This window comes from Zootoca vivipara, chromosome 3 (assembly GCF_963506605.1).
Source record: "Zootoca vivipara chromosome 3, rZooViv1.1, whole genome shotgun sequence".
Taxonomy (NCBI): domain Eukaryota; kingdom Metazoa; phylum Chordata; class Lepidosauria; order Squamata; family Lacertidae; genus Zootoca; species Zootoca vivipara.
Window position 1 is genome coordinate 55,416,726 of NC_083278.1, and position 21,958 is coordinate 55,438,683.

The 21,958-nt window shown below is 41.2% G+C and overlaps 1 protein-coding gene across 6 annotated transcripts in view; it reads right to left on the bottom strand.

The window, feature by feature from the left end:
• Positions 1-21,958, bottom strand: part of PTPRK (protein tyrosine phosphatase receptor type K) — a 341,441-nt gene that overhangs the window by 57,293 nt on the left and 262,190 nt on the right. For all 6 annotated transcript variants that reach the window (XM_035109042.2, XM_035109041.2, XM_035109045.2 and 3 more), the window contains exons 12-13: positions 17,598-17,871; positions 14,431-14,467 (exon numbers count right to left, since the gene is read on the bottom strand). In XM_035109042.2, coding sequence (XP_034964933.2) covers positions 14,431-14,467; positions 17,598-17,871 — 311 coding nt within the window. The remainder of the gene's footprint in view (positions 1-14,430; positions 14,468-17,597; positions 17,872-21,958) is intronic.

Below are 21,958 nucleotides of genomic sequence, written 5' to 3' on the forward strand. Positions count from 1 at the left end.
CAAAAAGGAGCAAAACAAAGCAAGCTATATTAACTATAATTTTCAGAATGGTTCCAAGTGAACCAGATTACAAAAACAGCTTTTGCACTTTAAATCTAGATTTAAGGATTTTAACCAGCTGTAATCTGATTAAAATGAAGACACAACATGTCCTCATTTATGAGATGACAGTAATTCTATTACATCAAACCTAGGAGGATGTCTCTATGAATACCCATATTCTTTAAATTTGAAAATACAGAATGACCAAATCTTCTCTGGTGTTGGAAACATTTAAGCTGATCAACAATCAGAGACCCAATTCCTTACTTTATGGGTGTTTTTGTCTTTCTAACTACACGATACTTAATTTATAGTAACACTAACACACACACACACACAATAATTATGCCTTATATCAATAGGATTTGCTTCAGATCTGAGTGGCCACTTATAGGCATGATCACATTAGATCTTATTTTGGGAGATGTGGTTAAAAAAATAGAGAAATTTAAGTATAGAATCCAAGTGTCTTTCTGTAACAGCAAAATTCAGTTCCTTAGACTGCAATCCTAAACGCACTTATTCTACGGTGACACACAAATACAGTAGATCGGCTTCAAGTTATTTCCATGGTGAGATAAAGATACCACTGGCTCTCTGAGGTGATTTATGGGGATGAGCTGAGGGTAGGGTTGCCACCAGTCGCTAGAAAAATATGTCCACCATTTTTGGAGGAAAGTGTCCCCTGTCCTGTTTGGACTTCAAACGGGACACATTTTAAACATATTTAAGCTCCTCCTCCTCCTCCTCTTCCAGACTGTGTGGGCAGAAGGTGGGTCTGTTGGGGGGAGGAGAGTGAAAGCCTGAGCAGGGGTTTCTGTGGGCAGAGGGTGGGTTTATGAGGAGGAGAGCTGAGAATGAGAACAGGAGTTATCACAGAACCAGCCAGAGGGTGAGGTGGGACCAGGAGGAGGAGTTTGAGAAAGTTTTTGCATGGGCAAAGGGTGGGTTGTGGAGAGCGATGTAGCATGGGTCTGCTATGGTGGAGTTTTGGGTTTTCCATGGGCGATGGGGGGGGGGAGCAGGTGTTGGAGAGTGAGAGAGGGGAGGTTTGCAGGGGGCTGGTCCAGTGCAGAAGAGAGAAAGTTATTGTGCTGGCAAAGAGGGTGGGTTGGACTTGGAGAGCAAGTAAGGGAGTTTGCACAGCCCTGGTGGAGAGCTGGGGAGAGTTGTGTGTTTGAATAATGTAAACCCTGAGTGAAATTGTAATAGATTGCTTTGAAGTCATTTCTGCACCAGGGAAAGTAATTTTTAGCCCCTCAACTTCCCCCCACCCTACCAACCTGTCGTCTAGTTTGCCCGACCAAAGGTGGCGATCCTAGCCTGAAGATGTGCAAATGATATGTGCATGACAGCCTCTGCCAGGGGTCCCCAAACTAAGGCCCGGGGGCCGGATGCGGCCCAATCGCCTTTTAAATCCGGCCCACGGACGGTCCAGGAATCAACATGTTTTTCATGAGTAGAATTTGTTTTTTTAATTTAAAATGCATTTCTGGGTTATTTGTGGGGCCTGCCTGGTGTTTTTACATGAGTAGAATGTGTCCTTTTGTTTAAAATGCATCTCTGGGTTATTTGTGGGGCATAGGAATTCATTCATATATTTTTTTCAAAATATAGTCTGCCCCCCCACAAGGTCTGAGAGACAGTGGACCGGCCCCCTGCTGAAAAAGTTTGCTGACCCCTGGGCCCTCTGCAAATCACAAATACTGGGTATGTTTTTACAGTATTTTTCAAGAAGTATTGCTCCTACATATTACAGTGTTAACCATGGTGGCATGTGATGAACCAAATCCTTTCTCATAACTTATTGAATGGCTCTGGTGTTTCAAATTAATATGTTTATAAACAAGGTGTTTGCTCCCACAAGGAATGATCAGTGGTAGCTCTCCATTTTCCGACACCACTGAAATTGACTAATCAGTTGCTCAGATCCAAGCATATTGCCCAGAGTTGGCTTTCATTCCAAATAAACTCAGGTTTTATATTCAACAGGCATGATTATTCATAATACTATGGGTTGATAACTGAAAACCGCAAGCCTTTCATTAAAATGTAGAAACTACATACACAGCTGCACTCAAACCACTGTGAAACATTATGCCTGTCTAAAATACACAGAAATATTGGCAAGCAATCTTGCAGGGTCTGCTTGAATATTACAATATTAGGCAGACATTTAAAGATGGATTACACCACACAATGCTAAACTCCAATTAGTTTAAAATTTTAAAATGTTATTATCAACCAAAACCAGCTGATTTTAAAGATATGTTTAGGGTAAAATAGATTATGTTTCATGGCAGGGCTACAAACAATTTAAACCAATGATAAATTAACTGCTGCAAACTAAGAAAAATTAAAACCAGCTCCTGGCCACCTAGCAGTTTGAAAGCACGTCAAAGTGCAAGTAGATAAACAGGTACCGCTCTGGTGGGAAGGTAAACGGCATTTCCGTGCACTGCTCTGGTTCACCAGAAACGGCTTAGTCATGCTGGCTACATGACCCGGAAGCTGTCTGCGGACAAGCGCCGGCTCCCTCAGCCAATAAAGCGAGATGAGTGCTGCAACCCCAGAGTAATCCGTGACTGTACCTAATGGTCAGGGGTACCTTTACCTTTACATGACAGCTAAAATGCTGAAAGATAAAATATAAACCCTAGCCTTTCATAGTTAGGTTGCTTATTATGCTCATATATATATTTAAATACAGTATTACAAATAGTTCAGTTCTTAAATGGGGTGAATATCAGGCCTGAATACTCTTACTAATTTACCAAGAAGACACTCCTGCTCTTCCTACCAAGAAGGAACCACAGTCTTCGCTGCGGGGAAAACAGTCTATTCGGAAAGAGTGTGTGACAGAATTTATGCTGATGTGTGTAGATGAACAGACCGTTCTGGGAACAGGCTGCGTACAGAACTAGCACGGTATACTGGGACAAAAAGATTTTTTTAAAAAATACACCACACACAAACATAATGCTAATTAGGTGATCTAATATGAGTTTTAATTTTATTTATGTATTATTTATCTATTACAGTTATATCTCAACTTTCCTCCAAGGAGCTCAAGGTGCTGTAGTTCTTGTCCTATTTTATCCTCACAACAACCCTGTGAGGTAGGCTAGACTGAAAGACTGTGACTGGCGTAAGGTCACCCAGTCAGTTTCATGGCTGAGCAGGGATTTGAACCCTGGTCTCCCAGGTCCTAGTGCAACACACTAGCTATTAGACCACACTGCCTCAAACCAGTGGGAGCCAGTGGGAAGCCAACGTGATGCCCTCCAGAAGTTGCTGGGCTCCAAATCCCACCAGTCCAGAATTTCCAACTGTCATGGATGGTAGGAACTGCAATCTAACAGCATCTTCAGTGCCCCACATAAATGGTGGCCACAGTTCAAGATTTTGCTCCTCCTAACTTCCTCCACTCTGTCCAGTTTGCAAATTAACATGCGGGATCTTCAGTGGAAGAAGGCATATGCTAGCTAGGAAAATGGTGGTTTTGATGCAGAATGGATTTAAGCACAAGAATGTGCTGCTCATAGATACAGAACTGTGAGCAGAGGCTGCATGTGCAGCTTCTAAAGGTTGTATGTGGATGCCAGCAGCACTGTGGATCCAGTGACAGAGTGGTTTTCACTTCATAACATGTCGCCAGGAGCCATGTCATGCCTAAGTTCTGAAGTAGCCTGACACATCTACCCAGTATATCAGTAAAATTTACGCCCCCCCCCCAAAGGAAAGACTTTGGTGGAGGAACGAGACAGATCTATTGGTCTTTTCATATTTGACTTGTGAAATATCCAATGCTAAACAATCATTTTAGTTATCAGGTAAATACAGTGGTACCTTGGCTTACAAACACTTAAGAACTTTACCTCAGGATGAGAACAGAAATCACGCGGCGCAGTGGCAGCGGGAGGCCCCACTAGCTAAAGTGGTACCTCAGGTTAAGAACAGTTTCAGGTTAAGAACGGAATGAAGTTCATAACCAGAGGTACCACTGTATTCAAACTGGGCTTCCTCCATGGCTTGATTGTCATATAAAGAGACATGTAAACCCTGCCATTTTATCACTGCCAACTGTCTAATCATCCCCGGTGATCACCACTCATTTGCTTCCTATAACACTGTCATATTCTATAACCTTATCCAATTCCCACACTAATTAAAGCTCTCGGCTGACTGAAATCTGGCTTTCAATTTTTGTGTGCTAGCTATTGCTGTGCATGAACTGTGTTCCTCTCGCATATTCTTGCTGGAAGTTAACATATCATATATTAATATATACTGTACCGTCAAAATAATTCCAATAATTAGCTAGGTAGTATTAGATAATGGTGGTGGTGGTGGTTTATTAAGATTTCTTACCTACCTACCCTTCACTATAAGGTCCCAGGGTATGTTGAAAGTACAAAAACTGTATTGTTTTTTTAAAGTAAAACCAACCAACCATAGACAATAATCATTAGGTTAATTAGGTTAATTCACAATTTTGAGTATTATTTCAGATAAAGAAATCAGCTTGACCTCACCTTAGTCAGATCAGAAGAATCTCTATTTGCATCAGCCACTACCATTGCAATAAAATAAAATAAAATGTACTGAAGATAGAGGTAAAAACTTAACTATACAAAAATACATTTTGGAGGTTTACATCAATAATCAAATAAAAGACCTTGGTTTTCAACTATAGCACAAGAAGAAGCCACTGAACACAATCTCAGTTGATTGTATTAAACTAACTTGTTGAACAAGTAGAAGCCAGCAAATGGATTCCTGCTAGTGCAAATGGGACTCCCCTGCCTCTGCTCAGGTGCCCTTCTGTGCCCTCTCCAAATTTCCTTTGTAGACAACTGTAGAGACCCCCCCCCCAAAAAAAGAAATGCTTGTGCTGATGGAACAATCTAATAGAATCACAGAATAGCAGAATTGGAAGGGACTCTGAGGATCATCTAGTCCAGCCCCTGCAATGCAGGAATATGCAGCTGTCCCATACGGGGATTGAACTTGCAACCTTGGCATTATCAGCACCATGCTCTCTAACCAACTGAGCTATGTGGACCTTAGTGCCATGTTGAATACAACCCTGTATTTTATTTTTTGTTCATTCTCTTGCAGCCCTTTCTTCCTTTTCTATCATGCCTATTGGATTGTAATTTTGCAGACAGCAATTGCATTTTTGTTTTGTCTTTTCAAAAATGTTGTATAGCTCCTAGAAACAATAAAAAGAAGCCAACATTTCCATTCAGTCTTAATTAACACTGGGGATGGCGGTTCTCACATTTTTTTCTTCTTCTAGTTCCTCCCCAAGCACAAGTTCCTGGTAGGTGGTCTGGACGGTAGGTCACAACTAGGTCACAGGTAGGTAGTTGCTGAACAGCTCTTCCAATAATTGGAGAACAGGGTGAAGAAAAGGGCAAGGCAAGGAGAATCACTGAATTTTACACCTGGAGAGCTGAAGCATAAACTACAAGCTCTAAATCAATCAAAGGGCAGGGGTCTTATTAGCAGCTGTAAGGCACAGTAATCAAGCGGGGCTTAGGATTCTAGGGGTGAGTCAAAGAGTTCAAGGTGGCACAGAGAAAGGTGTGCGTGGTGGTGGGAGAGACGAGGTTGAAGAGCTCGCAAAAGCAGACTACTTGGATGAACACTTGTAAACTATGAAGTTAGGATAACTGCCAGGCCAACAGTGGAGAAGGCAATGTACTCTGAATCAAGAAAAACCATCTTCCAAATGCTAAAGTTGCATGCGCCCTGGCTAAACAAATGGCCTGCCAACTACGTAAGCAGGAGAGCTATTAAAAATGTGGCAGTGTGATACTAAACAGTGGGGATTTGCATAGTATTTATTTATGCATTGGTTTTTTCCTCCTCCTCCTCCTTCAATTCAAAGATGGATTCCAGGGCAGTAAGCATTAAAAAGTTCCAATTACGGTAGCGTGAATGATAACAGAGTGTATTATAATATATACATATAGTGAAGCTATGGATGGTCCTAGAACTGCTTCACAGGAGGAGGGCATATTTAGGGGAGTTTTGAAAGAAGCGAAAAAGGCAGCTTGATGGATAGAGATAGCAAATCTGATTAGACTAACATAAAGCAATTGGGAAGTCATCCATTAACTTCGCCACAGAAGATTGATTCGTTGCAGAGGGGATGCAGTCAGTTCCACAGGACAGTGGAAAAGCTTGGATGTGATAGGTACGAAAAATCTAATTTTCATCCTATTTACTGGAGCTAGCGCAAGGGGAAAATAGCTTGTTCTCTGAGGGAACTAATGAAGTGTGATGAATTATGTGAAGATGAAAGATTAAATTAAGAGGAAAAATAGGAAAATGGGATAACATGAAGAAAACAAATGGAACTATTACTTCAGGCTCTGCAAAACACTTCCATAATGGAAATTTAGTTACTGCACATCCAACATCTACTGTATAAATAACTGCAGGAAGTTTTCCTCAGAGAGTGCTGAAGAAAACAAAAACAAAAAAGCAAAATGTTTTCTTCATGGCACCCAATCCTACATATCATTATTTCAAATAATCAAGATGAATAATTCTTACTCAGAAGTTTTCAAAACAAGGTGGATGCCTAAGATGGGCAGTAATAAAACATGTATTATCAGAGTTTGATTATGACTTTGAGGCAGTTCTTATACATAATACGTCATACAACCTAGCTAACAGGACCAGTGGTCAGGGATGATGGGAATTGCAGTCCCAAACATCTGGAGGGCCGGAGTTTGTCTATGCCTGGCATAGATCTTAAAAACTCTCTCCACAGCAGGAAAACCCAGCATGGGAAGAGCTTTTAAGCTTTCTGCCTTGTATGCATTTAATTTGTGAGTTGATTGTACAGTGGTGCTTCGCTAGACGAATTTAATTCGTTCCACGGGTCTTTTCTTATAACGAAAAATTCGTCTAACGAATCCCATAGGAATGCATTGGATTTTTTTGATTTTTTTTTTTTGCCCATAGGAACACAGTAATTGAATTTCAATGCATTCCTATGGGAAACCGCGATTCGCTAGACGAATTTTTCATAAAACGAATTCGTCTAGCGAGGCAACCTCCGCTCGAAAAATCCTTTCGTTAAGCAGAAATTTCGTTAAGCAGGGCATTCGTTAAGCGAGGCACCACTGTACTTTTGCATATGAAGATCTCCGAATGTCTCCACTGACAATGATGGACCGATTAGCATCTCTGAACTGCAAACCTAATCATTTATTGTGAGTGGAACGTCCTGCAAAAAAGCCTGAACTCCACACAGCTGAGGAGTGGGGGAACAAAGCACCTCAATATTATCTGGACTGTCTCAGTCTATTGACTCTCATCCAGTCCACTAGTGCACCTAGGCACCCATTGCCTCACTGGGATTAAATGAAAAGAAGAGTTAGAGATGGGTAACATCAGAATACTGATGACACCTCAGTCCAAATCTTCTGGATGTCTCTCCACAGTTTCATGTAGATGTTAAACAGCTTGGGAGTTTGAACAGGCATTTGTATCAATGGGCAGAGCACTCATGTGGCACCTCCTTCTGAAATTGGCCATCCAGAAAGAGTAGAACCGTTACAGTGTAGGACAGGCATCCCCAAACTTCGGCCCTCCAGATGTTTTGGACTACAATTCCCATCTTCCCCGACCACTGGTCCTGTTAGCTAGGGATCATGGGAGTTATAGGCCAAAACATCTTGAGGGCCGCAGTTTGGGGTTCAATTCCCAACTCAGATTACCTATCTAGAAAGATACTATGGTTGATACTAATGAAAGCAGCTGAGAGTTCAAGTAAATCAAGTGAGATGCATTCCCCTTGTCCCTCTAACCAAAGCTGTTACCCTGCTTTGGATCTAGAAAGGACCTAGAACTGGCAAGCAACCACTTGCCAAGGAAGGGAATGTTTGCAACTGGCCTGTAGTGCTTTGAAGAATACAATTTAAAAACAACAATGAAAACAACATGAAATCCCTCCACTTTAACTTAAATCTACCAAACAAAGGATAAAGTAATGGAAGTTTAAATTGCATTGAAGAAGATTAAAGTTGTGTCAAAACTACTAATGGCGCATACATGTAAATCCTCTGGATTTGAAATGTGGCTCTAAAGAAAAAAAGGGGGGGAAGTGCCTTCAACTAGCAAACAAATCAGTATTAGCAGCTCTGTGTAGATGAAAAGTTTTAATGGGTAGCATATATTCTCATCACTATAATAATTAATTAATTACTGGCTTCTTTTCTTCCCACTGCAACATTTAGCCAGTTTTCTGTTTATGAATGTACCGTACTTTTGATTACATTCAATGTCACTTTTGACATCACATTAAAAATATATCCTCATAGATGTAGGCTCAAAAAAGGGAGACACCGGCAGCTTTCGAAACTGAAGCTTGTGGATAAGGATAATATATTAAAGAAATGAGGGTGTTGTTGTGTCACTAAATGACTTCCAGTTGTCCATATGCCCAGAAGCATAAATCTAAGAAAAAGCTTTGCTGATTGTAGCACATAAGGAGAGCACTTGGGGCAATAGCACAGATGCCACAGCTACACTTTCAATCTAGGAGCTGGATTGAGAAGGGGGAGGGCGGGCAGTGAGAGGAAGCGGTCGGTAAAATGATTTAAGATACCCAGGATATAATGGGATGAGTTGGAGAAGCCAACATTTGTTATGTTAGAGGACAGGAGTATTAGGATTGTGGTTGACAAATCTTTAGCTGCTTGAATGGTTTAGGACTGCATTCAGCTTTCTGAGCCTATTAGTATCTTCTTGATTCCCAGTTTTGCAGATTTCTGGGGATTTCTACACGACATATGGGTAGCATTAAGAGCATTAAAGATTTATAAATTTGTATCATCACGATAAAGCGCACGGAGAGATGAAATATGCACATGGCTGGGGTGTAATCCTCATACTGCTCAGGCTTGAATTAAACCAAAGACCCATTCATAGTCTAATACTATTAAAGAGAAACAAGAGAAAGAAATATCATTTAAGTTTATTCATACTAGCTTCAGGTGCCCCAAGGCTTTCAATGTACAGTCGTACCTTGGATCTCAAACGCCTTGGGCTCCCGAAATCGGCTCCCAAACAATCGAAACCCAGAAGTGAGTGGTCCGGTTTTTGAGCAATTTTCTGAAGCCGAGCATCTGGCGTGGCTTCTGTGGCTTCCAATTGGCTGCAGGATGCTCCTGCTGTCAATCAGAAGCCGTGCCTTGGTTTTCAAACAGTAGTCGAACGAACTCCCGGAACACATTCTGTTTGAGAACCAAGGTACGACTATACAGTTTATACACAGTCCAAGTAAATACCCTGTTTTTACCCTGCCTACACAAACTGGCCCAATAATTCACTCACTGACATTTCATACATGTGACTCAACTATTTTAAAAAGAAGTGATCGTTATTTTTCAATCCCTACACAAAGTGTCAATATGAAGGATGGAATTTCTTATCATGGATCTTCATTCATTTCTCTAATTCAATGGCAAAGCCATTCCAGTCAGTAGAATTCCATGTACATGAATTGTCATCATATACCTATATGTCAGCTATTCAGTGTAATCTGTAACTTAGTGTGACACTTAATACTACCTGTGTATCTAACTGGTTAAATACAAATTGAGTGCATACAGGATACGAAGCTTGCTATTTATTTTTAGTAAACAACTCCCACTAGGGAGCATAAAAAACAAATCTGGTTTCAAGTAGATGCTCTTTGAATACAAACAAATCCACAAAGAATATAATTCTTCTGGGAAACACACTAGACGGCATGTCACAACGTAAATAAAAGTGTGCATCAATATTTTATATATCCTGTGGGAAAACTGACACTACCCTTCAAAGATGTTTAACCACACTGAAAATAAGTTGAGAACTGTGTATCTCACAACCTAATTTCTAATAGAAGTCTCTTTATCAGGTATTTTATAAACCTACTTCTCCGCTCCTCTGATGATCTTTTTGCACAATTCACTGAGAAGTGTGCAATTACACAGCCCAATTATACAGCTAGCAGATAAGAAATGGCATATAATTTTTGGATTAGTACTAACTTCATTAAAAGTACTTTCATAAATAAGAAACACAGCCTGACTGACATTACTGTCAGGCTTATTTTGCAAGAAAATAACGAAGTCCAATGTCACAACAGGGAAAGTGCCATATCTGAGTGGTAGAGCCTCTGCTCTGTGTGTAGAAGGTCTCAGGTTCAATCCCTGACATCTAGGTAGGGCTGGGAGACGCCTCTGCCTGAAACCATGGGCATCGGACAACCTGTGTAAGCAGGCCTGATGGTGTGACTCAGTACCAGCCAGCTTTCTATGTTCCAATAAAGGCAAAAATGGTTGCAGGGATGCAAACCAATAAAGTTTCAGAGAACTTCATTTAAAAGCGAAGCAGACTAAAGAATAGGATACAGTTTACTGCAAACAGAACTAATATGGTTTCCCACCCAGAGTGGTTGGGGAAACCCAGTCGGATGGGCGGGATACTACCACCACTACTACTACTAATAATATTAATAATAGTCGTCTGCTCAGAAATCAAAGAGTCAAACAAGTTGACCCCCCTCCTTCAAGGATTCAGTCTACACCCACTGGCTGCACAAACTGAAAAGTATCCATAACAACAGGAACAGATGTCTCACCTTCATGGGAAAACGTACTTGTCAACTCAGGGAAAAGAAGAATTCAAGGATTAAAAAAAAAGTGTTTTGTGGGAAATGGTTTGTTTTATTAAATATGTTTCAGTCAAATAGCATGATTGGTTTCCTCCATCAACTCATGAGACTTTATGGAGTAATATTACAGACTGACTGAATTATTTTTCCCCCTTTTCTTTATGCTTGGCTAGTTGTTTATTTCTATGATGGTTCCCTGATTGCTTCACTTAAGTGTTTATTAGTGCGTTGTGGGTTGTATATTTGTGGGAGATTTAGTTGCCTATTTGTTTTGCTCTTCTGTTTCTTGTAACCAAATGTATAGGTATGTATGTGTTGAGTTTTTACTGGTTTTTTCGTTTGCTCATTTTTCCTTGATATGGAAGGTTTTAACAAACATTTCTTAAAACATTCGTCCCTTGCCTGACTTTATGGTCCCTACCCCAAAAACAGATCTCACCATAGTGAGAGAGACTTCAACCTGTGTGCTTGCTGTCTACTGTCCAGGCATTCATTGCTTATGGGCAGTTTATGGGCAGTTCTTTATCTACGGACTCAGTTCAGATAGTCATTCAAACAGAGACTCTTTTAAACAGAGGACTGTCCTCTGTCAAACAGCTACCCCAGTCTCCCTGTTCCTTTCCTATGCACAAACTTGCAACAGCATATGAAAAGTAGGTCCTATTGCTTGTTGTTTGGGCTTGAAAATGAATTTAGATTTTACACAGGAATTTGTGCCTTTTCAAAAACCATGCATGTTTTAAAAACAAGGCTATCCATTAATGGCTGGGTGTCACCAATACCTCTCTGCATTATTTTAAAAACTGTTCCATATGAAAACTTCTTTGGGAAGTTATTTCACTCTGTCAACATGCAGTGTGTCTTATGAAACAGCTCTAGGTTCTGAGCCACACTTAAATATGTACAACAGTGACAAAAAAGCATTTGGGGAAGGGCCCAAGAACATAAAATTACTTCTGTGTTTATATGTAACCACCCTTAAAATGTAATGCAATTAGAGTTATCTGGAAACATTAAGTGGCTCACCGCTGGCTGACGGACAGGCTTGTAAATTGTATTAGAGAAGGGAACAAGCCTATTGCAGAGTTTGGGAAAGTTGCCAAAGTAGCCTGCAAAGTGATTTCTGGTCCTTGCTTTTTATTGCTTGTGATTATGTGATGTGTTTATCAGAATAATTTGATTCCATATTTCCCACTCTGGGCAATGCTCCAAGCCTCAGAGGTATTAAGTAATTTAAAATTTGCCGTAGGTGTCCATAGAAAGGAACCTTGAATTGCCAAGAGCAGCTTGCTATGAAAAAAATTACCAAAAACAACAACAACATGAAATTCACTGGAAACTCTTATACCAAACGGTTTGGAGGAAAGTGCTATCTTGGAAGAGCGGCGGTGGGGGTGGGGAATGATCAGGATCAACCTGCTCTATGAATTGCTGCTGTTTTACAACACCCCTCCCCCATTTTTATCGTGTTTATACCACCCCACTTCTCTGTACTGTATCCTCAAAATAACCCCATATGATGTATTAGGCTATGAGATAGGCATTACAACCAGGTTACCCTGTGAGTTTGGCTTGGGAGGTGGGAATTTGGATTTGACTGTGACTCTTTCCAGTTCCAAGACATTAAACAGAAAATGAAATCTTTTTTTGTGTGTCTTATCTGGAAAATCCTAAATACAGAGGTGGCAACATGCAGCTATCCCACATTTGTACCTGGACATTAGCAATGGTTTCCTCTGGACAAGATTATGGTATTATAAAAGTCCAAGATGACGACTTTGCTTTGTTTGTTTTATGGCTTCAGAATCTCTAACATGATGGTTGGGGTGGGTGGCTAATGCTTCAAGTCGATACATTTTGATGATCCTATCTTGCATTTAAAAACCAATAGAGTGGTACCTTGGAACTTGAATGGCTTGGCTCCCGAACAAATCGGCTCCTGAATGCCGCAAACCTGGAAGTAAGTGTTCCAGTTTGTGGACGTTTTTCAGAAGCCAAATGTCCGATGCAGCTTCTGCTTGAGTGCAGGAAGCTCCTGCAGCCAATCGGATGCCGTGCCTTGGTTTTGGAATGGTTTCGGGAGTCGAATGGACTCCCAGAATGGATTAAGTTCAAGAAACAAGGTACCACTGTATATGAACAAGCTGTTTATTTGTGTACACAGCTTCTTCGCAAGCAAGCAAAACAGGAAGTCTACAATTAACCATAGATTTCATTTCAGCCAATCTGGGAACCTATGGTTACTAGCTTTGGAACAAGTCCAGATATTAAAATCAGTTTAACGTCCTAATTTGTTCAAATTCTGCTAACCATACGTTTTCAGTATAGATAAATCAGGAAACTGTGGTTCCTGGTTTGATCAAAACTCATGTGAAGGAGCTGCATGTGTGAATATGTGTGCAAGGCTCTTTCACATCTAAGCTATGATACATCTGAACCAGCTCACTTTCCAAATAAAAACTGGTGTAGCTTAGTGGACAGTGATCTGGGATTTCTGTGGTGTCGTTTGAATCTTACTTTAGGAGCACACCTTCATTGGCAACTGGCTATAGTAATACTGAATAACAACCCAGGGTTTTTATAAGGTGGGCTGGCATCCATCCATCTCAGGAGACAATAGAGGAGTGTCCCTTTGAAGGTAAAGTCAAACTGCTGGAAGCTATCTGCTGTGGCTGTAGAGTCTGATACAGGACAGAAATGATTGTTGCAACTGGGGTAAATGAAAGGGTAATGAATACTAACTTAAAAACATGCTCACATACAGGAGTTTACTATAACTTTGAAGTTACATTGATTACACAAGAAGTTACCCTTCCCTTAAGCATTTATTCTAGAAATCTGTTTCATCTATGTTAGCAAATCTGGAATACTTTGCTCTTTTCCTGGAGATATTTGCTGATTATATCAACAAATGCATAGAATGAGTGTACACCAAGATGTGACAAGTACTATTTGATTATTTAATAGTACTCCTCCATGTTTTCTCTGCTTGAATGCAGCATCTAATTCTGTCTAATCATTCTATAAAGTGAACTCAGTAATGAGTGCTGTAAACACAGAGCAGAAGGCGAGAATATGAGTTCTAAGTTTTTATCTGAAGATGCAACTTTTAAAAATTAAACTGTTGTATAAGGAGAAACTGAAATTAACCTGCCAGTGAGCTATCCATTTGCTTTAGATCCACGTTATTCAGTTTTCCATTCTTATTTTTAAAAAGGCAAATTAAAAAATAGGAAATAGCTACATGATCAGCCCTAACAAGAGCAGAAAAATGGAGTGATGTCCTAGTGCTTATACTAGCTTAAGATGGAACCAAAATGACAGAGGAACATCACAAACTGTCATGTTATACCAACCTGCAGTGCTGTCCTGCTGCCTCAAATAATTTCTCTCTTGGAAGTTATACAGCTGCCTAATTCTCCAGCTCATCACAAGAAATGGAACCTACCAACCCCTGAGAAACATGTTTTCTAACACACCAGTTTTTTTCCTCTCCCACCAATAAGCACCTCTCCTCCTCCTCAAAACCAGAAACCAAAGCATCCAGGAGGCTCCACTCTGTCACATATGTAGATGTCAAGAGGATTCCAAACATTTACTGGCACTATATCTGAGCTCCAAGTACAAATTCACAGTAACAGAACTGTCACATTGAAAAAGCTCCAAAGTAAGTTATCAAAGTTCAGAGGGGGAAAGCCTCTTACCTTTGGTAGCAATTCGAACACACTGAGTTTTGGTCTCCTGTTAAGGAGGAAAATGGGAGAAAAATGCAATTAGCACCAGTAGCTTGGTAAGTGCAGTGAAAGTTAGTTTAGGTCACTGTGCAAACACACTTATGAACTACTTACATATACAATAAATAAGGCATGGCATGGTCAACACTTGTGATAGTGAAAGTATACTGCAGAGCTAAGTAAGGGCCTGAAATTCCTTTCATATATGTATATGTACTTTTACAGGCTGGGCTTCTAATCTATCAATATCTCTGGCACACTCAGTGAATTGACTCCAGGTAAGCAGAAAGGCTTCTAGTTTAGGTTCACCCATGGCAACGTTAATTTTCTTTGCAGTCTTCTCAGCAATGAGAGAATCCCACGCTATTAACGAGCCACTGAAAAGTACAGGAAGGGTAAGAAGGAAGGATGTACCTCTGTATGTCCGTGTTAAGCAGGTGCTTTCGCTGTACTATTGACATTAAGTGGGTATTTTTGCTATGCTGCCTTATGTCAACAGTACCAGATGCTGCGAATTGCAGGTAAAGAGAGTGCTGTTGGGCTCAGGTCCAACTTTCAGCCTTCCCATCGGTACTGGTTGGCCACCATGAGTACAAGATGCTGGACTAGATGAGCCATTGGCCTGATCTAGCAGCCTCTTCTGATGCTCTTACAGCTTTAGAAGCCTGTTGAAAACTTTTCTGTTTCAGCAAGCCTATCCAGACACTTGATTTAGTTGCATTTGTTTTCATGCTTTATTGATTTTATCTCTGTTTTTAATGATGGTAATATGCATACTTGTTTTTCATTTGGTCTGTGTGTTTTAGTCATATTTTATATGCAGTTGGACTTGTACACTGCTTGGATAACCCCCCCCCCCAAAAAAAAGTGGTCTATAAATATAAATAAATAGCAAAATGTAGCAAAATGTGGGCTAGATGTAGGGAAATGTTAGAGCCTGTGATAAAATTCATCAAGTCTAAGGCATCAAGCTGAAAGTTCTGTACTATTTCATTTTCCCACCACATGTGGAAGAAAGTGCCCCTTCCACCATAGACTGTAAACCATGTTTAAAGCTAGGTCATGTGTCACCAGCATGGGATTTAATAAAACATCTATTTTGTAGTGGCACATAATGAAATACTTAGATAGGGCCTCCCAGATTCCTGCTAATCTTTTTACCTCCAGCTTCATTTGCAAATTTGATTTCCTAATATCAGAATGAAATTATTCTAAAACTATCCATTTTTATTTATATTTTTTTAAAAAACCACATGAGTTTCTCCCATCAGTAAAATCCTCCAGTTCCACAGCTATTCTAGCACACAAATTCACAAGCTGTGACATTTTCCTCATCTTGCTATGATAAACAGCTAATTCTTATAATTATAGACATTAGGCGAGGCTTCATTCTAGAGCCTCAAAGGCAAAGTCATTGATAGCTGTGATCTCTTCATTACTAGCTGCAGCTGAAATCCAAATGGCAGGGTAGAAATCACTTTGGTTTCTTTTGAAAGCAGATTAACCTTCCGGAAGCCTATCAGTCTAGGTGCAATCTCCCCCAAATCCCTCCTCTCCACCTCCTCGCTCCTCAGGCATCTGCTACTGGGGCACAATAACCAGGAGACAGAGATTTCATACAAGACTATACTTAATTCTCAAATTGAAGTTTTAAATATCTCTGCCACTGTTCCAAATGCCGTTTCCTCCCTTTCCCGTACCGCATTTCAGTTTACAAAAGGAAAATGATTCAGTGGCAGCAGCAGCATGGGGCTTATCAAGTCATGTTGCTTTTCACACCTAGAGCTGCCTGCAGTATTTAACTTCCTGTTGCTTTGTTCTCTATCAATATGCATACTGAAATAGAAGCAGTGCTGTATGGTGTCAAGATATCAAATGGGGAGGAAATAGCAATGGCGATCGGCAGCCATACCTTTCCTACCAGCACAGTGGTCAAGCAATTTGGAAGCAAACCTGTATACTGATGCTTTTCACAAACATGTAGCTGCTATGGGAGTTACAGTGGCTTTTTAAAAACAAACTTATTTTTTTTCTGATTTGATGTTCGGCATGTGGGGCACTGCTTTATTAGGCCTGCTGAGGAAGCTGGGTTTTGTTTATCCTGAAGCAATTTTATCTCCTGAACTACCTGAGCACTGAGAACAGTAGGAGGGGCATTATTTTCCTTGGAACGTGGAAACATACATGGCTGAAAATTATTTTACTGACACTACTGGCCTAAAGAAACGTACTAAATTTTCAAACAGTAATAGTTGCTGTGGGGGAAATGGTGTGTGGAATATGAATGGCACAGAGCCATGACATTTGAAAATGGAAACCACAGAAAGGGTTTGCAATAACAAGAACCCAACAACTTTGGCCTACATCTAGATGCTCTAGGCCAGGCATTCCCAAACCACGGCTCTCCAGATGTTTTGGACTACAATTCCCATCATCCCTGACCACTGGTCCTGTTAGCTAGGGATCATGGGAGGTGTAGGCCAAAACATCTGGAGGGCCGCAGTTTGGAGATGCCTGCTCTAGGCAGGGTGAGATGGCCTGCCTCTGGTGGCAGATATGAAGATACCGCTAAAGGGAAGCGAACGGTCTATTTAGGCGATATTTTTCACCCATAATGTCATTTGAATTTTTCACACCAGGAACAAAAACACATTGAGCAACCTCTGGACATGAGTCTAGGTCTATACACAGAAGCTGTTTCACTGGGTGGATTTAGGTTGCTGTTTTAAACTTTGCTGCTCTCTGTTTTAGTAGGAGGGGTGTTTTTTGTGTGTGATATTTTTATTTTACTGCAGTTTGCTACCTCGGTTTGGAAAGACAGGATCAAAATGTTTTCAAGAAATAAAAGCAAATGTGACTTTTGACTTCTCTCCACCACCCCTCTGACAAGTCTGTATGGTGCTCAACAAGCCTCTTTTGATATAGGCTAGGGAAATCGAAAGTTGTTTACTGTGCACACCTGGGTGGAGGGATTGCTGTATGAAAGGAACAAGTCAAAAGCTCAGTGCTGCTCATGTGCAAGCTAGTTGTCTGTGTCATGAAGATCTTTCTGGACCAAGGCCTTGGCCTGATAGTCCAAATAACCTCTAGCAACAGATCTGATTTTTCCCCAGAAGAAAATTCAGGGAGGTGCCTACCTTCTCGACACTGCTCATGGCTTGGAAGTAGATGTTATATCCTTTACGGGGAGCCAACGGTGGGTTCCAGAAGCCTTGGTAAGTTCTGTTATCACCAACCGTGAAAGGAGCTGGTTCAGGAAGGTTACCAGGTGGCAATTCTGCAGCAAAATAATATGGCGAGCCACTGCTCAGAGCATTTTGATATGTGACAGGAATCTGGTAGCAGTCCATTGCACCTGTTTCTCGTTTTGTCCGATGAGGATGCAGCTCTTCAACAACAATCTGATAGGCGCTGCAAAAAGCCAAGAGAAAAACATGACTTATAAGAGGATGCCAGACGGACAGCACACAACACTATATCATGTAACTATGTTGCGCCAAATAGCACCACACTCAGCTCAGAAGCGCAAGTCGAGGAGAGAAGCAGGTTTAAAAATGGCAGCTTATACTTCCCGTAACCAAATCACATTCACCAATAGGCCCCGAGTGGAAGGTGGTAATTTTATTTCTCCTAATTTTAATTTCAGCTCTCTCCTTTTATTTTCACAGCAGCATCGCTCTCAGCCTCCCTTCCCCAAAAGATCTAATGGAACAGGAAAGCCTTTCTCATCACTGATGTAGACTTTGAACTATTAAGCAGACCAGGACTGGATCTTACATTAAGCGCAGACATTTTTAATAGATTAATCCTTCTGCTTGATAATTTGCAGCATTTGAAGTCAGCATTTGCCTTTGAAAGGATATTATAGAAAGCTCGGCTTCAAGGCCCGCCGTGGCAGCCTCCAAGCAATGCCTGAAGCACCAATTTGCTGTTGTCATATTACTAGAGACAGAAGCGCGGCGACAGGCATCTCCACCTTTTGACCTTGCTGTGGCATCCAACTTGGCTCACAGCTATGCAGATCTAAAGTATAAGCGACATCCTGTAATACAAGCACAGATGGACGGAAATCTGTCCACTCCCTGCAAATAGTCTGACTCCTTTCCCTACAGTTGCCACTGACAAAAACGTTACAAATTGCTAGAGCAGATGGCATCTAGCCTATTAAAGAAAAAAAGGACAAAAAAAAGCTAACCCCAAAACAAACTTCAGCCTAAACTCGCCAATACCTTCCTCGCAATGACAGCTCTTGGTCATTCCTCATAAAAATCTCATTTTACCAGGGAATGTAATTATAGCTCTTCTTTTCCCCATAGAGGAAAGAGGCAAACAACTGAAACATTAGACTAATTGATAATCAGCAATTGGATGTTCTGTTAGAAAGTGCTATAAAGGACAAAGTTGAATTGAGCTCCTGTTTTAAAAAGAACCGTGGCATTTTCAAGTACAGTACGTCAAAATCTCTTCCTCCCTAGACTCCCACAATGAAATGAAATGGGACCATATACAAAAAGATGGAGGTCCACATGCAATGCCGTATAGAAATCATTTGAGCTAGTTGGGATTCATGTAGGTGTAAGGGACATTTTTAGTTGCTTCTAATGCTCTGCTGCAGATGCTCACCACTCAAATTCCCATCAAACCCGATCAGCAGCCACGTTGGCTAGTCTGCTAGGAAGTCAACAACACCCACAGAGTCACAGGTTCAAAAAGGTAGCAAAAAGCAAAGTGACCATGACCTCAAGCAATGAGAAGCAGTGGGGGCAAACCGGAATAAAGGGGGGGGGGAGATGGGGAAGCTTATTCCATTAGGGTGATATCCAACCAAGTCATACTCAGAAAAGACCCACTCAAATTAGACTTAGTTGGAGACAATCCCCAATTTTCTTTTCAGATACATGAAAAGGTGTTAAATAATACATGCTTTATTCATTCCCTCCCTTAAGAATCTAGGCAGTAATGCGTTACAATCTAAGTTTTGCATAAGCAATTGGCTTTCCCTCTTGGGAACATTGGACATCTTAATGCTCGCCTCTGCAGACACTGCCACTCCTTTCTCGAGCGCTACCAACACAAAACAAATGACAAGACTTTTGCTCTCCAAAATGCCAGGAGATCAGTAAACTTGTCAATTCCAATATCTGGCCACTTTAGAAGAATAAAGCCCGAGGGAAGAGCGGAAGCAGGGTGAAGCGTGCGTATGAAATGTTTCATTTATTTATGATTCGATTTGTGTTTTAACATGAAACCAAGGTTTCATTCAAGGGAGGAGTTACAAACATTCATTATCTTTTAGGGAGGCAACAGAGGGAGTGTTCAATTTTTGCTATTTCAAGGGCACTGAAGCTTAATCCACCAAAAGAAGCAGACGAGGTGGTAAATCTGATGCTGGAGTGTGTCATTTCAGGGGGCAAACAGGAGATTGCCTGCTTTGAGGAGGGTGTACAGCACATATAAGACTAGTATATCAGGGGGAAGGGTTTGAAGAACATCTAGGTTTCAACTTGAAGTGAGTTTATTTTAACTGGATGAACAATCTATCATGAGAACGCTCCTCCCATAGTATAATCCTATAACAGTTTTATCACTTAATCTGCTATTTGCGCACACGCCTAAGCAGAATTCAGTCTTCAAATTTAACCAGCTATCTTCCTATGTTGTCCTGGAAAACAGAACACAGTGAGAGTAATGAAAGCCAGTGGGGTGCACTGCTCATCCTATAGGTTTTCGTAGAATGTAAGGACTACTCTTAGAGTGTAGTACTAATACATGGGAAATAAAACCCGTACTTGGCCATGAAACTCTCTAGAAGCTGACCTTGGGTCATCCACAGCCTCTTAGCCTAACCCATCTCACAGGATTGTTGTGAGGATAAAACAGAGAAGGAGAGAACTGTGGTGCGGTGGGATAGAAAGGTAATGAAATAATTTAAAATATCAGGCAGTTTAGAAATGCTTTTATATAAATAAAGAAAACAGCAATATAGCTCCACTAGTCTGAAAGGGGGTAGGGAAGGAGAAGGAGAAGGAGAAGGAGAAGGAGAAGGAGAAGGAGAAGGAGAAGGAGAAGGAGAAGGAGAAGGAGAAGAAGAAGAAGAAGAAGAAGAAGAAGAAGAAAAATTTCTTAAAAAGGTAAAGATAAAGGGACCCCTGACCATTAGGTCCAGTCGTAACTGACTCTAGGGTTGCAGCGCTCATCTCGCGTTATTGGCTGAGGGAGCCAGCGTACAGCTTTCGGGTCATGTGGCCAGCATGACTAAGCTGCTTCTGGTGAACCAGAACAGCACACGGAAACGGCGTTTACCTTCCCGCCGGAGTGGTACCTATTTATCTACTTGCACTTTGATGTGCTTTCGAACTGCTAGGTTGGCAGGAGCTGGGACCGAGCAACAGGAGCTCACCCCATCACGGGGATTCGAACCGCCAACCTTCTGATTGGCAAGCCCTAGGCTCAGTGGTTTATCCCACAGCACCACTTGTGTCAGCAGAATATTAAAAACACAATAAAATATCAAACATTAAAAACTTCCCTAAACAGGGCTGCCTTCAGATGTCTTCTAAAAGTTGTGTAGTTCTTTATCTCCTTGACATCTGATGGGAGGGCGTTCTACAGGGCGGGTGCCACTACCGAGAAGGTCCTCTGCCTGGTTCCCTGTAACCTCACTTCTTGCAGTGAGGGAACCACCAGAAGGCCCTCGGCGCTGGACCTCAGTGTCTGGGCTAAACAATGGGGGTGGAGACGCTCCTTCAGGTAAACTGGGCCGAGGCCATTTAGGGCTTTAAAGGTCAGCACCAAAATTTCTAAGCACTTGAATTGTGCTTAGAAACATACCGGGAGCCAATGTAGATCTTTCAAGACCGGTGTTATAAGGTCTCGGCGGCCACTCTCAGTCACCAGTCTAGCTGCCGCATTCTGGATTAATTGGTCCTTACAATCATTCATTGGCAAATTCTTGCCACCTTTATTTATTAATTTTGGAGACACTGTTCAGTAGAGAGGCTTAAATAGTGCATGCTGCCACTGATAAGCAAATCACCTTTCTTTGCAGCACACTGATGAATAAATGTTTCTTCCTTACTGGCTGAGCTGAGAGCCTCCAGCTTGGTAAAAGTAAGGCTTAATATCTGATTATGAATACTGATTCATCCAGTCTCCCTTTGTATTTCATGTCTGCTGTTTGGCTTACAACTTCAGGAGGCCATAAAGAAAACTAGAGATTATGAGATAACGCTTGGCAGGCAAGACACGATTATGTCATGATTAGAGCTGTGACTACTGCCGCATGTTGCATCTTAAGGAATGATTGACGGCACCTGCAAATTTGAATTGGATTACCGAAACATCTGCTCCAAGAGGCATGTGCACAAAGCAGGCAAGGAATACAAGGGAGCATTTATATCAGGAAGGCTGACTCCTAAAACACATAATTAGATGCTGCATATTTAAATTGAGTAAGTTTGTTGAACTGTTTAACATTGGCATTTTCCCGAGAGATCGA